Source organism: Syngnathus scovelli, chromosome 17 (genome assembly GCF_024217435.2).
Source record: "Syngnathus scovelli strain Florida chromosome 17, RoL_Ssco_1.2, whole genome shotgun sequence".
NCBI lineage: Eukaryota > Metazoa > Chordata > Actinopteri > Syngnathiformes > Syngnathidae > Syngnathus > Syngnathus scovelli.
The window spans coordinates 5967751-5984568 of record NC_090863.1 but is presented as its reverse complement, the minus strand read 5'-3'; the positions used below and the strand labels follow the sequence as shown (position 1 = coordinate 5984568).

General features: G+C 43.8%; 2 protein-coding genes across 3 annotated transcripts in view; one reads left to right on the top strand and one right to left on the bottom strand.

Moving 5' to 3' along the window:
- Nucleotides 1-378: 378 nt before the first annotated feature.
- rb1cc1 (RB1-inducible coiled-coil 1) lies at nt 379-9856 on the bottom strand. 2 transcript variants are annotated; one of them, XM_049748059.2, is made up of 23 exons: nt 9506-9856; nt 8534-8657; nt 8332-8458; nt 7943-8113; nt 7604-7806; nt 7049-7454; nt 6796-6966; nt 6486-6670; nt 6223-6409; nt 6055-6142; nt 5920-5984; nt 5731-5834; nt 5518-5644; nt 3489-5368; nt 3210-3378; nt 3022-3130; nt 2716-2959; nt 2575-2626; nt 2352-2399; nt 2131-2189; nt 1889-2016; nt 1730-1800; nt 379-1276 (listed from the first exon to the last, which is right to left on the bottom strand). In XM_049748059.2, exons 2-23 carry the CDS (start codon nt 8602-8604, stop codon nt 1199-1201), a joined length of 4743 nt encoding a protein of 1580 aa, XP_049604016.1. In that variant the 5' UTR covers nt 8605-8657; nt 9506-9856; the 3' UTR covers nt 379-1198. The 2 variants fall into 2 exon arrangements, with proteins under 2 accessions (XP_049604016.1, XP_049604017.1); XM_049748060.2 differs by having other exon boundaries at nt 6061-6142.
- A 1602-nt stretch (nt 9857-11458) lies between these two features.
- agap3 (ArfGAP with GTPase domain, ankyrin repeat and PH domain 3) overlaps nt 11459-16818 on the top strand; it is a 77102-nt gene continuing 71742 nt past the window's right edge. Inside the window, exon 1 of the mRNA XM_049748064.2 lies at nt 11459-12347. Within this exon, the coding sequence (XP_049604021.1) occupies nt 11990-12347 (358 nt within the window). The 5' untranslated portion in view covers nt 11459-11989. The remainder of the gene's footprint in view (nt 12348-16818) is intronic.

The following is a 16818-nucleotide window of genomic DNA, read 5'->3' as shown; positions in this document are numbered from 1 at the left end:
ATGAAATGAATGTACTATATCGTGCGCCCAATTCCCCCGAGTGTTGGAAAGGTGTGATTAAAGTAATTTGTTATTATAGATGCCCCCCAAAGTCACTAAGAATTCGTTTTAAGGCACTTTGTGACGCTAAGTAAATGTTATATTATTATATTATTATGTGGAACTGCAGTTGGGTAAAAGGAAAAACAAGTGCAGCAGCTTAAGAAGCTTTTTTAAGAATGTTTTTGTTGTTCATCTTTTAATGCTACCTTCTCTCTTCATGACGTCATAGTTGCTAATTTTTTTTTTTGCAACCTAAATTAAGTTAGAGGCAGTCCAAGGACTCCATGTAAAACGCAATAAATTGGGATTTTTCAGCATACAACACGCAAAAGCGTCTTTGGGATCCATCCTTTATTGTTTCAAAACTCTTCTTTTGCAATACAGTCTTTTTTCTTATTACACGTGAGATCTGATGGCCGATGTACAATGACGTCTCATCATGAAACACGGTCACACACAGTTCCTTTCTACATTTTCTACCAGAAGGTTTGTGCATGATCATTGACGTAATAATAATCACGGCAGCTCCGTTGCTTCCCGAAACGATTCTGTTTTTATTTTTGGGTTGACTGTTTCATTTTTTTTTCTCAAAGTGCATTTTCAGGATTGCAAAGGTGACTTGTTTGCCCCCCCCCACTCAGCTCAGCGTTAATAATATACACGTCAGTATTCACAAGAGGGCCTGACTGCTTTGCTGTGAGGAACAACTACATTTTGCCACTACGACACTTATCTGGATAAGTCAAATCAAAGAAAAACATATCAATATGCATGCCATGAACATTCCTCCATACACATTTAGAATCATAATAAATGTAATGTATATATTTCTTTCTTTAATTATTTTAGTCATGACAGTATTTTCCACAAATGCTGATAATGCTGAGAACTAATGCCGCTTACATTTTGTTCTGTTTTTACACGCAGGTCATGTGGCTTGATGCCACGCCCTAATTGTTATGTTAATAGCATTTGGTCCACAAACCCAAATTGAACTTGAAAATAATACAAACAAAACAGAACTGGGAGCAGATGGAGCTTTCGGACGTAAAAATTGCATGATGCTGAGATTTTTTTTTTTTTTTTGAAAGTTCTTTCAAGTGAAATGTTATGTCTTCAGGGTGCGGTCTGATGTCTACATTTTCTGACACGGTTACTATACTCTTCTGTTCCACGGAACAGCTTTGACTCTGTAGAATTTGGTTCCGAGAGGAACCTTGAACCTGTTCTGGGCCTGGTAAGAAAAGACAGGAAGAATTTTTGTGAGGCCTAACGCTCCCCCAAAGAAATCATTATATCATTTTATTTATTGCCTATCTTATGTATCGGACTACCTTTTGCCATGAATACTGCACAAATAATAAAACAAACATCGTATCCTTTTAAGATGAGTATATTTTATGGAAATAAATCAATCTTGATTTCCATTCGCATTGTGATATGTCGCTCGACTTCATTTAAGGGGTTTTTCGCACCCCGGCTGATTAAACAATGCCCTGGAAATGGAAAATCATTTTTCTGTCTCGGCACAATGCGGCATGTGATTTTGATTTTCCAGACTACTTTCCAAGACGCAATGTGGAATATATAGGCACTCGAAAATTGCAAAGTCAGGATATAGTAGCTAGGGAGTGATTCCGAACACAGCCAACAAAATAGAATTTCCACCTTAAAGAGAGCTAAATACCTTCTTAGCCTGGCAATACTCCTTCTCCATCACCTTTCCGAGCACCCACGGTCGCCTTGACGTCCCCGAGGCTACACAAGCACATCAAGCACACTTGTTAGACACATGCATTTATTAAAAAAAAAAAAAAAGGACTGTTTCCAAAGCCCTGACTCTAACCTGGTTTGAGGTCCAGCGCAGTAAGTGACTCCGAGTGCAGGAAGTAGAGCGTCGGGCCGACGGTGAAAAGCACGTAGTTGTCGTGTCTTTCATCCAGGATGATGAGAACCAAATCGCCGACCTGGAAACTGAGGTGGGTAAACACAAAAAGGCATGAAGACAATTATGAAATCAAGTGCATCATTCCGCCATGTTCGTTGAAAGCGTCGACTTTTGGGGAAATTTTTATTTTGTTCACTTACTCTCTGATGGCAATTTTTTCAGAATGCCGCGAGGACACAGAAGACATGCTTTGAGACATCTAAAAAGAAGAAACAGCTATTTAAAATCCATATTTATCTATATTTTGTACATCTGCTGTGTTTTAAATGCTTCAGTTCAACTAAAGGCAAACATTGTTTAGTCTTTGATGCTACTGCCACCTAACGGAAAAGCTTGAGCATAGCAACAAAAGCGGACTGACCAGTCTTTGGCTGAGCCGCTTGTTCTCTTCCTCCTTCATGTGTAAAGTCTGAAAGAAATCATTGATGATATTGTTTAAACCACACAAATAAATTATCCGTCATTGCAAGTTGAAAGATGAGCAACTTTTGAGTGATTTTTCCATTTTCCAAACTTAATTGAAATGAACCGTTTGGTGGAAGTGATGCTAATGCTACGCTAATTAGGTGCGTGTAAATAAATACCCTCTCAAGCAGGAGTATCCTCTGCTTTTCCTCAGACATCAAGATGTTGTCACTAAACACAAAAACAAGTCGAAGCATGGTATGCAGGCATCCGTGATGGGATTCTTTCCAATTTCTTTTGTGTCTCGATGAGATGCTTACTGGACTGTCACCATGCTGGCCTCCACAGCCGAGTCGACGTCCCCGTCGTCCCTTAAGGTGGCCACCGAGGCTAGTCTGTCCCCGTCGGCCACGACCACGGACGAGCACGCCCCGCTGACGTCGTGCGCGACAAAGATGGCCGAGGAGGCCAGGGCGGTGCCGCGCAACCGGTTCAGCTCCTCTTCCAGGTGCTTCTTCTCCTGCATCACGCTGGCTCGGTCCTCAGAGAGCGTTTCTATCAGAGCTACGAGCACAAACAAATTTGTCGTCTGTTGCTTTTTACGGGAGAACGTGGGAAGCGCTCACCTTTGTCCTTCTCCTGCTGCTGGGTGACGCTCTGGAGCTTTTCTGTGAGATCGTTGATGATTTGCTCCTTCTTCAGCCTCTCGCGAGTCAGAACAGTGTTGAAGTTTGTCTTAGAAATGACACAATGTAATACAGTAAATATTCTTTGTCATATAAGCAGAGCAACCCAAGTTATGGTAAGTACAAACCTGTTGTTCGGCTATCAGGGAGGTCTTGAGGTTCTGGATCTCCTCGTTTTTTCTTCTCTCCAGGAGCTCCAGCTGGGTGTGCAGGGAGGTCCTCTCCTGCTGCAGAGCCGAGTCCAGAGAGAGAGGAGCGTCTGCACGGCTCTCGGCGCACAAGGGTAGCCCCGCGTCGCTGAAAAGCAGAAGGTGCAATTTTTAGAATACCAACGCACTTGCAATCGGCTACAAAGTTGACGAAGTGGAAAATATCATTGTGGTGAATTTGTCAAAACGTTGATTTACCTTGCTAATGACGGCCTGTTATGAAGCTCATCCTCAAGTTGTCGAATCCGGTCGGTCAGTCTCTTTTGCATCTCCTCATTTTGAAGCTGCAACGCTTTCAACGCTTCGTCGGAGGCTTCATCCTCGAGCCTTTTACATAAAAGCTGGTTTTCAGCCCGCAAATTACTGCTCTCGGTCCTCAACTCTCGCTCCAGCTCTTGGAAATTCCTAAATTGTAGTTCCTTTTCTTCATTGGCAGCAGATACCTGCTGGTCCAACTCTTGCGTGAGGTTCTTCACTCGGTCTGTGTGGCTCCTGTCAGCATCCTGAGCCTGCTGCTGCAGGGCTGAGAATTCGCTTCGCAACACAGCCATCTCCTTCTCATGTCTCTCCACCAGCTCCGAGATGCAGTGGTCTTTCTCAATGTTCAAGAGGCTCTTCACCTGGGCTCGGTCCAACTCGTACTCCTCATTTTTTACCTGGAGTTCTTGTTTAGTCTTTGCGAGCTCGTCGTTGAGTACTTGCGTCTGGGCCGCTACCTGGGAGCTCACCGCCTCAGCCTGCTGCATCTTGGTCTGCTCTAGTAGGACCCTCACCTCCTCGATTTCTGTCTCTTTGAGGGCCAACTCCATCTCCACTTTGCAACGCAGCTCTACAAGATCAGCATTGCGAGCCTCAAGATCTTTTATTTGAAGGTCCTTCTCTTTTAGGGCACTGTTATGCTGTTCTGTTGCTTCCTTTAGCTTGGCCATGTTGTCAGCAGCAACCTGATCCAAAGCCTCCTGATGCTCCTTGGTGAGGTTACCCAGCTCTGCCGTGTGTTCCACCTTCAATCTGTCCTCAAGCTCCGTCAAGTGCGCCTGTGCCTCAGCCTCCAGTTCCTGCCTAATCTTCTGCTGGTCAAGTTCGATCTGGAAATGCAGATTCTCCAGCTGACTTTGCAGAGAGTCCCTGCAAGCCAAGAGTTTCTGTAACTCGGCTTCTCGGTCGCTCATCAGCTGCTCCGACGTGTTGATCTTCTCTCTCAGGTCGATCTCTGTTTGGAGCAAAAGCGCCTTGTCGCCCTCCAGCTGGGTGAGTTCTTTTTCCTTGCGCTCCATCAGCCTCTCGAGGTCCAGCATGGCTCGCTGCACATCTCGCACGATATTCTGGTTGACTCGGTTGTCCTCAGTTAGCGAGCGGACCTGCTTCTCATACGCCTGCCGAACGGCCATCATCTCGCTTCGATGCTGCTCTTTCAGCTCCAGCTCAAGCGCCTGGCAGATGTTGTCCACCGTGTCGCGGACCTCTGAACTCACACTCCTCAGGGCGAAGCCAAAGTCGTTTTGCTCTTTCGAGATCTGACTTCGCAGGCGACACAGGTCGTCCTTCACGCACCTCAGGTTGGAGTGGGACTCCTCGGCGGCCGATCGGTAACTGTTGATGGCTTGATGGAGCTCGGCGATTCTCGAGTTCTCCCTCTCCAGGGTTGTGGTGTCCTGGATGCGCTTGTTGTCAATGGCATTGATAACGGATGAATACAAAGACTCCACCATCATTTCGGGGCTGGTCGGGTCACTGATGGGGTTCGGAGAGGTTAGGTTGCCCTCGATCACAAATTCATTGACGGCGGACATAAAGTCGGACTCGGGGCTCTCTGCCAGGGAATCCAGGTCGAGGGACCCGGGCTGCATGACGGCATCCATGTTGGGATGGCCGATGGTCTCAAAGTCAAAGGTCTGTGCGTCGATGCTGTCCGGAGAAAGGTCCTCGGAAGGGGCGGTAACGTGGAGCGGATGCGAGCTGGCTCCTTGCAGGCTGAGAGAAGTGGGAGCGTTGAAGGTTGTGGCCTGGCCACACGGGCTCGCTGCCGACTGAGGCGTTAAAGCGCTTGACCCGTGTGTACTCTGGCTACATGACGCCTTCAAAGACAAAACACAGTGACGACAAATCTGATCAAAGTGATTAGTTACGGCACTTCAAAAATAACGTTTGTGATCTTTCGATTATATGTGAAGGTTTTACAAATCCTCACGCTGAATAATGCCGCTTTGAAATATGAACAAGTTACCCTTTGTTCGCTCAGCATGTTCGTGATGGTTTCGGACATGTCGTCCAAACTCTGCGTAGCTTGGACCAGCTTATGGAGCTTCTCCGTGTGCTCTTTCAAGGGATCAAAATCGCACATTGTCGGGACCCTACCGAGACAGCAGATTGAGATGAATTTTGAAATGAATTACGTTGGTATTTTCACAACAAGGTTAACTGGTAAATAAATACTTACATGAGGAAAGGCTGCACCTCCACAGGACAGCACGATTTCAAGTACTGCAAGTCATCGAGGGAGATGTCAGGGAGTTCATCATCGAATCGTCGCGGTTTGCGTGTCTGTGAACAATCGAGAGCAGAGTGAGCAAAACCGATTCATATTTCCGGCTTGAAATGCTCTCGTTCGAGAAACATAAAGCCTTACGCAAAATGATGTCGGAGGCCACGCGTCAAACCCTCGAAACAAGCGGTTTCTCAGGAAAGACTTTCCTGAAAAAAAACAAAAGCAAGGTAATGATGTCGATGGATTGTGAGGTCAACGAGTAACAGGTGACAGCACCCTTACTGAAGAGTTTCCCAAAGTTCTCCCTTTTGAACTTCTCTGCTTCGTACAGTTGTTTGCCATCTTTCACAAGCGCATAGGCCCACTGGGAAAAGAAAAGGCATTGGCAATTTTTCTAATCCCAGCCAAGGCAGCAAAAAGAATGTGATGAACATTATTAGGGACCTCTCTGTAGTGTCGCATAAACATTTTCCTCCGGACGACTTCCACCACCGCCAAGCAGTACATCTGCGGCACTGTACTGAGGGCCTCGACCACGCGCACCCGTTCTAGGAGCTCAGTAAGGAGTCGCAGCAGAGCTTGAAGCTTCTCGCCATCCTGGTCTGCGTGGAGCATCACGTAGCAGCACCATCTGTTGCAAAGGTTAAGACGACAGGTCGTAAAAAAAAACAAGCACGAAGCGAACGGAAAGATCGGGGGGCATTTACTTGAGTCGGACTTGAAGGTTGTTTGCGAGCTCCTGTTTGGCGGTGGTGCACTTCTTTTTGATGTCCAGCAGCTTCCTGTGGTTGTTCAACATGATCATCAGCTGGTTGGTATGACTCAGACATAAGTCGGGTAGAACTGATGTGTCCTTCAGGTTTTCAGCCCGCTTCTGATTGGCTAAAAATCCCTGTAAGAGATCCAGAAGAGCATTTATACATATCTGACTGGCCGGCTGATTAGTTTAAAAAAAAAACATCAACCATTGTGCTATTTCAAAGTTGACGCTTATTGTCATTAATCCACTCGGCACACCTGAGCAAGTTCCTTTTGTTCATTGACCAGCTTCTTGCAGCTCGCAATCATCTGGTCGAGGGCGTATAAGCGGTCCTCCAGCCCCTTGATAGCTTTCATGTTTTGATTATCCAATTTGGCGATGGTGTCGCGACAGTCTGCTAGGAAAGGTTGAATGATCCGCGGGTCAAGCTGTCGGGAAGAAGAATGCCAAGTGTTTCGTTTTTTAAGCCACCGCACATTTGTGATGCCTCAATAAAAAACAGCGGCTCACCCTGTTAATAGAATCGAAGCATTTCCTAACGACGGACTCGACGTCATTAGGTCGATCCTGCACGTTGATCCAGTCCAACAGCGTGACATTGAATTGGGGCATGTTGCCAGACATGGGGATGTCTTCGTCTGGCAAAGCGGCTCGAAGCATTCCGCTGTCCCTCATTTGACTTGGGTCTCTCTCAGCACCACCTTCGCTTTTGGACGTCTCGGTTGAACCTCGTAGCTTGAGGCCCCGCTGTGCATCTTGGGCACATAGCACCGACTCAGTGGATTTTTCTCCTTCCGTCTCGTCGGAATCTTTCTCCGGGCTGGAGGCGGATTTCTTCGTGTGCTCTCGATGGCTTTGTCTCGTCAAACATTCCAGCAGAGGTATCCTGGCCATCACGGAGACCGCTGTTCCCAGCCTGTCAAGTTGTTTTAAGATCCAGTTAACTTCTTTTTACACTTGTATGACAGAAAACCCAATACAGTTAATTAAATATACAGTACTACAGTTATAAATATACAGTACAGAAATGATGTGCTTGACTATCTCCCCAGTGGTGACACTTACTTTGTCAGTTTAAACTTAATTTCTTCCAGATCGTGCTGGTAGGTGGAGTAGGCTGTGTCAAATTTCACGAGTAGCTTCTGGTAGGACAGCGTGCAATCGTCCAGGTTGGCCATGATGGCGGCCCAACCTTGGTGCTGGAGGTGTTCGTCATGAACCAAACGTTCACAGAACGAGCTAAGCTTGTTGGCAACTTCAAACATTTCCTGCACGGGAAGGAGAACACATCAGGTCAGTCACAAATGGCATGTCAAAGATGCAGCACCTTTTCCATTTAAAAAAAAAAAAAAAAAAAAAAGGCGATGTCTAGAATAGTTCAGGATGTACTCCACGGTCAATTACCAGAGCGAGTTGTGTTCGAGAGGCAACGGTGTGAAAGACAGCTGGCATCAGCAGCGACTCTTCCACCTTCACCTGAATCTCACTCTCAATGGAGAAGGCGGTTTTGGGAATGGTTGGATCCCGGTCGGACAAGATCATCTCCTTGTTGAACAGGAATATGGGATTTGTTTCCTGGAGGCAAACGGCAACAAATTGGGAGTCAAAACAATGTATGAAGACGTTTTATTACTGTACCAGTACTCTGTGCAGCCTTTTATTGCAACGTAATTTGAACACATTAGGACAAAGACGGATGGCTCCTTTGAGGAGTTTAGAATTTTACTGCAGGTTGGATCAAACCAGTCTTGTCTTAACAGCTGGTGCGAAAAATAAAATGAAAATCGACTTACAGTGCCAGCACTGTAGCTGCAGACACGTCGCTCCGCAGCCATACATTCCCCTCCATTGACAACGAGGACTTGATGTTGAATTGCAATCTTATATTTCGCCTGGATGGCATGTTTAAGCTCCAGTACACTGAGAAAAAAAAAAGGTGTCAAAAATGGCTGGAAGACTAGCGCTTTAGGCTTACTTAGTGGCCGTTTTGCTTACGTTTGGACAGCGAGATCGGTGTCAAATGTCAGTGTACTGCCATTGTTAACCTGGAACACATACAACTTCATGTTGAATCGGCCGCTGGTCTCTGCACTTGTTCATTTAGTCTTTCAAGGCCAACCTGCAAAGAGCAAAAGCACACATCAAATGAAACGCATTCTCTTAGTTGACGTGTCATGAACAAAGGGAATAATTTATCTACAACATCAATTCTCAGCTGATTACCGCTTTCCTAGACATTGAGATCAACAAAGACGATTGGCCTTTGAAATTCTTTTATATCTATTAACTCCACGCTCTTACATGTTTTAAGTGCTTTTAAGATCACTTCATTAAGAAACCCTATGACAACTGCATGTTAAAAATCTTGGGGCTCATCTATTATTTTTGGGAGTGATAAAAGCAACCGGGATAGAAGTTGGGATAAATATGCTACAAAAACACCAATTGCATTTTTTTATGCGAGACGCCACAAAAGGTTGTGTTTACACAACAAGTAATAATGTTTGAGGCATTTTTCCCCCAAATTAAAAGGCAAGTACCATTGTAAACTGAAGACATTTATTTACGCACGACTCACCTTCAACTTTCGGTCACATTCGAGGGTTAAGAATACTAAAAACAAGACAAATCACCAGTCATTAATCTCGAGGCCCTTCAGTTGGAGGGGGTCACAAAAGGGACAACGGATTGTCATGTATTTTCCCCTTTTTGTCCGTGTGCGCAAAAAGCCTGCCTTTGTGGATATGTAAATTCTCCTTCAGTTAACTCCTGTTTTTTTCCACAACTAGAGTGGCATCGGTTAGCCAGAATGTAATTATACCCCTGCTAACTGCGCTAAGTAGCCATTAGCCAAAAGAAAACTGATGTTAAACAATAAAACAAGAGGACATGACCAGTTATTTGTGTGTATTTGTATGTATATGACATTCCACGATGGAATTAATGACCCAAAACGGAATGTCTTACCTCACTTTATCCGCATCTCCCGCTGTTGGTCTCCACCTTAGCTAAGGCGAGTAGGCTAGCTAACAAGCTAGCAAGCGAGCTCAGTCGCGTTACTTTGGCAAACATAGAGCTAACTTAGCACCACTAGCTCGAAGGCGCGGCTAGCCTCGGGTTGATGACAGTCATGGTGAGCGAGGACTAGTGATCGTGAGCAGCACTGTCGTTTTAAAAAGACGTTTAATGGTTCTAATATCCAACCCTGGGTGGTGTAACAATCAGCCACTGGGTTTAGCCGTTGTTTATACCGAAGAGCTAACTAGGCTAACAGCCTCGCTCGCTCTGTTTTGTTGTTGTCATCTCCTGTGGGCGGTTCGTAAACGATTGGCTCTTTGCTTACGCGGGAGGGCCAAGATTGCTAATCATTTTGACCATCTTTTATAAATGAGTGACAATAAAAGGTGAACATGTATGTACAATCAAATAATGTTCAAGGAAAGTAAAAATAAAATCTGTTGGTTTACCAACTAGTGATCAAATGTCATCTAGATTTGATACAATTTTCTATTTTACCAAAGAGCAAAAAGTGTTTGTTTTTGTAGAGATACTGTTAATTCTTTATAAATTAATGTGTATAAACAATGACCAATATACAAAACATCAGATTATTTTTCGTGCTTTGCTGTAACACGAGGAGAGGTGTGGTTAAAGTGGCCTGCAGTGACGTCACATGAATAATTATAAACAGATTTTGTACTAGTTTCATAATGAAACTAAAAAATGCAATTTCGAAAAATGTAGAAGTAGTAGCAGGACAAATGTCTGCGAGGAATAAAACAAAATAATTATAATAAAGTTAATGGTGTAGAATAACCATTAGCCTTCACAAAAATTCAATTCAATTTGCCACATTATTGTAGTTTATGTTGACTTGATATTTTTAGAAAAGATAGATAGATGGGGGTTGATAGTTCATTTAGCCAACATGGTCATATGTCACATTAAGCCACTGGATTCTTGATTGCATTATTTATTTACACCACTAGACATAATTTCTGATTAGTCTACAAGTTACACAACACATTGATCCGTGCGTCGATGTCAATATTGCAACATAGTTATGAAATGACATTTGCATACTCAGTGCGTTTCGCCACATTCGGCCAGCAGAGAGCAGCAAAGAGCTAAAAATATTCAAAACCTGACTATTCACGCTGTACAAGCGGTTCATTGTGTAGAAAAGAGGCGCGTTTGTCTCAGATAGTATTGGTGTTTTATGTAACAAAAAAATACTCCATCACTCCATTTCACAGTCTAGAGTCAATATTTTGCTTATATGTATATATTTTTAGAGTGCAACTGTCATCTATTTCTGCATAGCTTTTGGGTAATTCAATTATAGTTGTCTCGGGCTCATGTTTGACGCACCAGCAAGAGTCAGCTGTTTTTGCAGCGTATGTTATTTACACTGACAGGTGTCTCTAGTCAAATCGAAATATACAGTGTTGCATTCTTTTCCCTTAACCCCAACATCGTCAAAATATCCAACATATATTTATGTTTATACATAAGAGAGCCGATGTATATCATTTCTCCGCATAGACAATAAGCTAACATTACTCATTACTCTAAAATGTTAACAGTTCAATGAAGATGCTGTCTAAAACAAAGTTTTTCAATTTTAGGGAAATATTAAATTTAATATTTGCTATATTGGCTATTTCTATGTATTTTATGAACAGTCAAAAGAGTAAAAGATATAAGAATGAAAAATAAATAAATAATGAGACAACGCGTGGTTGCACTATGTGAATTAATTCGCATTTTGCAGTAGTTCTGCACTTGCATAACCGCCAGGTAGGTTATCATGGTGGTTGTTGCGATTTTTTCACCACCGCCCCCTTCCTCCCTCCCTCCCTCTAAACTCCCACCCACCCGAATCCAATCACACCCTCCCCCATCTCAAGTACAATTACGTTATGGCTGACGTTTGAGCATGCGGAGGAGGGAGCAGCAGCACTAGTTTGGCTAGAGGAGGAGGAGGAGGACTCAACATTAGCTTCCCAATTGAAGGCGACCATCGAAGGCAGCGGACCGGGGCGCCGCCGTGTACAAGCCGAGCTCATTGTCTCTTGAGTCGGCCCGAAGCAGCCAGCCAGCCCGGTGTAGCTCACCGAGGGGTCCACAGTGGTAGGCGGTACTGTTGGGGAAAGAGAATACCGCGGCCGAAGAAGGGAATATGCAAGACGGCCAAGTTTGAATATGAGCAAGAAGAGCGGCGTTTTGTTGCAATCTGCGAGCAACTATTGATGCTTGTGACGCGACCGTTGCCAACAGCAGCAGCAGCGGCGGCGGCGGCAGCAGCAGCACCACAATTGGCGCGGACTCCTTTTGTTCGTGAGCGGCAAATTCGGGTGGCCACGTTTGTGTTGCTACCTTGCTAACAACAACAACAACAACAACAACAACAAACATCCAACAAAGTCTCAGTCCGACACGCTCAAAAAGATGAATTTCCAATCCAGCGTCCCCGGGTCCGGTATCTCGCCGCAGTCCCAGCCGGCCATGTCCACCCCTGGCACCGTCCCGGCTCCGGTGCCCCAGTCCATCCCGTCGCAGTTCGGATCCGGCTCGTCCGCGAGTTCCGGTGCCGGCCAGTTCGGCTCGGGCACGGTATCCGGCCAAGCGGCGCAGTCCGGGTCGTCCGGCTCGCAGTTCGTGCTGTCCAACTCGGCCGCCATCCGGGCGGAAATCCACCGGTTCGAATCCGTCCACCCGAACATCTACGCCATCTACGACCTCATCGAGCGAATCGACGACTTGGCCCTGCAGAACCAGATCCGAGAGCATGTGATCTCCATTGAAGGTGAGTGTGCTGCTTTCACTTCTGGGGGGTTGGCTTACAGCTTCATTCATTCAAGTGAGGGCAACAAACATTGGGCCCAGCGTTTTCCAACCTTTATTGAGCCAAGACACATATTTTACATTGGAAAAAAAATAAATCAAGACCTGCCACTAAACACAAGAAGTAGATTTGCGTAATAATGTCATTGGGATGATGTCGATACCCAAATAGTGTGCCTGGCTGGTAATCAATAAAATAGCTTCAAGCATTTTAGGTAAGTTTTGGTAACTGTGGGAAAATCTGAAAGTACAGCGACACATCCCACCGTGCAATCGTGAACAAAGTTTCCCTATGTTGTTATTTTACTTGCGCTGAATTACGACCGTGAGCTCCTAACAAGACAGCATGCCGATAGCAAAGACTCGTGGGATATGTTGAACGCCCGCAACAATTATTTCACGAGTCTTTAAGGAAAATGCCGGCATGGCATTTATTTTACCTTGTTAGTGCACTCGCCTTGTGATTGACAGGTGATCATTCCATGGAGTACTCCACCTTATCCGTGTTTGACCTTTATTATCATTAGACACTGTAACTTTTGTTCATACATACTGAGCCCTTGTCAACTCTGTTGCTAACCAAATCAGCAGCAACTCAGCAGCCTCTCAGTTAAATTCAATGTGTGCATAATATTCACAAGTATGAACTTTAAGTTATAACAGAATATAATCATAAAAATGGTGTTACATGAAGGCAGTGTATTTTCTAGCCATCAGTATTCCAGACTTATTCTGTAATGGTGTGTTTGTTCATGTATAAATTTGTCTAGTCTGCCCGGTGTGCTAAATTTCTCCATTAAAGTTGTTTTTAATTAATGCTTTGAACTTCAATTGTAATGTACGAAGATAATATTCAACTAATTGTGGAAATGCAGTCGTCTCATTGTTGTAATGTCTTTAAACAATTCTTAGTGTAATGTGAAATATTCTTTCATAGACCTACAGTTAGTTTTGAAGCAATCTTGATGACTAAAAATGAGAATAAAAAACTCTGCAGTCAGTAATTGCGTCACTGTCAAGACGTCAGTTGGGAGTCATGTTCGTAGCAACGACAGGAAGATGTTGAAATCTATTTTTTAAACAGCAATTGCAGGTCATATTTAATTCCAGTACGTTCGTAATGGCCGAAGAGTGACTCAAAGCATTTCTCCGTCGCCTTTCTGCAGAAAATAGTTAATTGATATTCCTCACCATTCATTCAGGTACACCCCAACGGAATTCACAGGTACTTTTGTGGAACCTGCATTAGCTTTGCACAATGGCTTTTTTTTTTTTTTTTTTTTAACCTCGTTATGTGACGGGCACCGTAACCCTGAGAGCCTTTGACGAGCAGGAAAAAGCGTCTGACTTGCCTTCACCTGCACAAGAAGAACTGCATCTCTTTTCTCCTTCATTCTCGCATCATTTCCGAGTCTGTTGCTAAGGAACCAACCAGCGGATCATGTATTGAGTTGCAAAGTGAATAGAAATTGCAGCCTTTACAAAATGAATTCCTGTCTTCCTAAGGTCTCCCTGTGGTTTTGTTGATCAATAAGACCTTAATTTTCATTCAGCGACGCAGTTGGCTTATTTCCCCTTCATTGTCGTTATTAGTATTCTGCACGCTTGTTGCATTTCCAAATGGCGGACCCGGCGATGTACTGTTCTCGCTCTCTCCTTTTTCCTTGTGTGTGACAAACCTCTTGCAAATAACACAAGATCATATTATAATTATTAATTCAGCATTATATGCAGGAATAACCAGGTCGGGAAGTGGGCAAAATGGCAGCGCTAAATTAGCGTGGGAGTACTAAGTGGTCCAAGATGATTCAGTGCTTTCACAGCTAATCAAAGTTGCTTGCGTAAGTGACCAAAAAATGAAATCTGCATTGCTGGGAGTAAGAGTTTGAAAACAACCTTGTCATGAATATGCCTTGGCTAATGCACTTGGCAGAAAACGTATTTACCTGTAAATGAATAGTGCAATGAACAAAAATGGTTTCATTTCCTTTCAGTGTGTCAAATGTTTCACTTTGGCCACATTTTGTCATGAGTGTGTGGCGGTTACAGGTATTAAGTCGAAAATGTTTTTGGACAAACTAGGTTTACTTGGATTTTGAGATTAGCGGGTAAGCTAATACATATCATGTACGTCCAGGGCTTATGATGTGCGTCTTGACGATAAAACTTGAAGGCACAAGATGCTTTTCATCTCTTACTTATACAACACCTTTCTTTCTCCATATATTTAACTCTAAGTAGATGTTGACTTTAGAGCTCAGTTAATAGAGAAAATGGCAGTCTTTTGTGACTTCTTAATAGAGGGCGCAGATCGTTATAAGATTGTGAATGTGGTCAAACGTCCCTCGGCCCCTGCGCCTAATTGCTTGCTACTGATTAAAATAAATGCACTCGTGTTGTAATGTGGACACGGTGATATTACTCCGAAAACAATAGTCAGCAGTTTTAGGGATGAGGAAAAACTGCAGGGTATACCCTGGAGTCTGTCAAAGTACATTTGAATAGAATACATACAAATTAAACTGAAAAATAACCTAAAAAAAATCCAATAAATACAAATTACACCATAAATTGGAATTGGTATCAGAGTGCAAATATCGGAGGTGCAGTCTTATATAATCCGATAGTATGATTAAAACCAGGTCTGACTTTTCGTTATACTCCTCATTGAAAGTTTAATTCGAACATTTTTTATTTTGTTTTAAATTGCAAATGTGATTTCTTTTGTAACGTCCCACCCCGATTAACGGTTTTGAGGAATGGAATGTTGCGCATGGTGTGGTAGCAATGTCGCACTTTTCCTGCAATTCCCCCCCTCCAAAGTTCAACTTTGAAAGACTTGTTTGGACCTCAGCCAGGATCAGTCGTAGGTTCCCTTGACGTTCTTCTGACTCTGCTGTCTAACGTTGGTTAAAATCAGAAGCGACACTCCGCAAAAACAGACATTCCGCTGCTCGGTATTTGACAAGACATTGATCCAGTGACTAAAAACAGCAAGAGCTTCATAATGAATGTATCTCATGTGACTCAGAGGTCTGCAGCGCCACCGTCACGCTTTCATTAGATGTGAAGAAAGCCAGACAAATCCCAACACCCGATGACGCGCTCGTGTTGGCTCTTCCAAATGGGGATTGATAAATCGTGAGCATCTTTCTCGTATCCACCTGGAGACATTTTCAAACGGGCATCTGAAAACCTAATTTGTTTAATCCTCCAATAAATACCCCTGGCATTGCACGTTCGGTTTATTTTCACGAGTCAAGCGGATTCCCCCGTCATGACAGATACTTGACATATTCCGAATTCTTAACAAGACGAAAAGTCAGCGGTGTGATTAGCTCGGACAGTTTCATTCATTATCTGACTGGGCTGACTCTTGAGGACAGGTCAATGGTGAGGAGTTGTAAACAGAGGGTCGGACCCAAGGCCTGGAGGTCTCCGCTCGACCCTGAAGTGCTTCTTCCGCACGCTGCGGCTTTGCCACATTCAATGTGTGACCCTGTCCTTTGCAGCAGAATGTCCTCCATTGTGCCGTGGAACAAAGACGCCCTCTCCCGTGGTGACGGACAGCTTATTTTTTGTGTGTCCGTTTTGAATGCGGAGGGGTCAGGATGGAGCTGTTTACGTTATTTCTTGAGGAACATTTAGAGTACAGTTGATATTCATTTGAGATAGATGAATCAATGAAAATGTTGATCAACATTGAGCCAGCTAACATAAGTCTGCTTCTTCACTCCATTACTGTTAAATATCAGAAATAGACTCAAATGTATAACGCGAGATCAGACCTTTGCTAGCTAGCTCGCTAACGACTAACTCTTTATGAGCTAGCTAGCTAACATAAAGTTTACACATTTTATTCACACATTATCCCAAAAAGAACATCTCTACTGAGTGCTCCTGTTTGTCAAATGTCACAACCGGATGAATTTAAATATCACAACACCAGTGACAGCAGATCCAAATCAGTGTTTTGTTGACAAAAAGGCAGCGACTTATCAAAAAAAATAAAACAGCACAAAACCAAGGTAAAAATTGTACGCCGCTGAGGAGCAAAAAAGTACAGGCTTGTCTGATGGTGCTAATTAACATATAATTTGGCTTTTTAAGGTTCAACCTCGAGTCTGTGCTCTTTTCATAACTTGTTCCGATCGTGTGGGAAGGCTCCTTCAGCGCTTTGATCCACGAAAAGATTCGATGACAATTTTCTCAAATAAAGCCCACAAAGGAGCATGTGAAGTGGTATAATGATTTAGCACACCTCTCGCGTTGAAGTCAACTTAGAAAGAGAATGAGGAATTGAATCATAAATTTTATGTGGTCAGATATAAGCGTGCTGGAGAGCGGTTTGGTTCCAAATGGTAAATAATGAGGCTTTTGCGTTTCCAAAATTTTGATCAAAATTTGAAGGTTCACAAATGTATGGTAGTTCC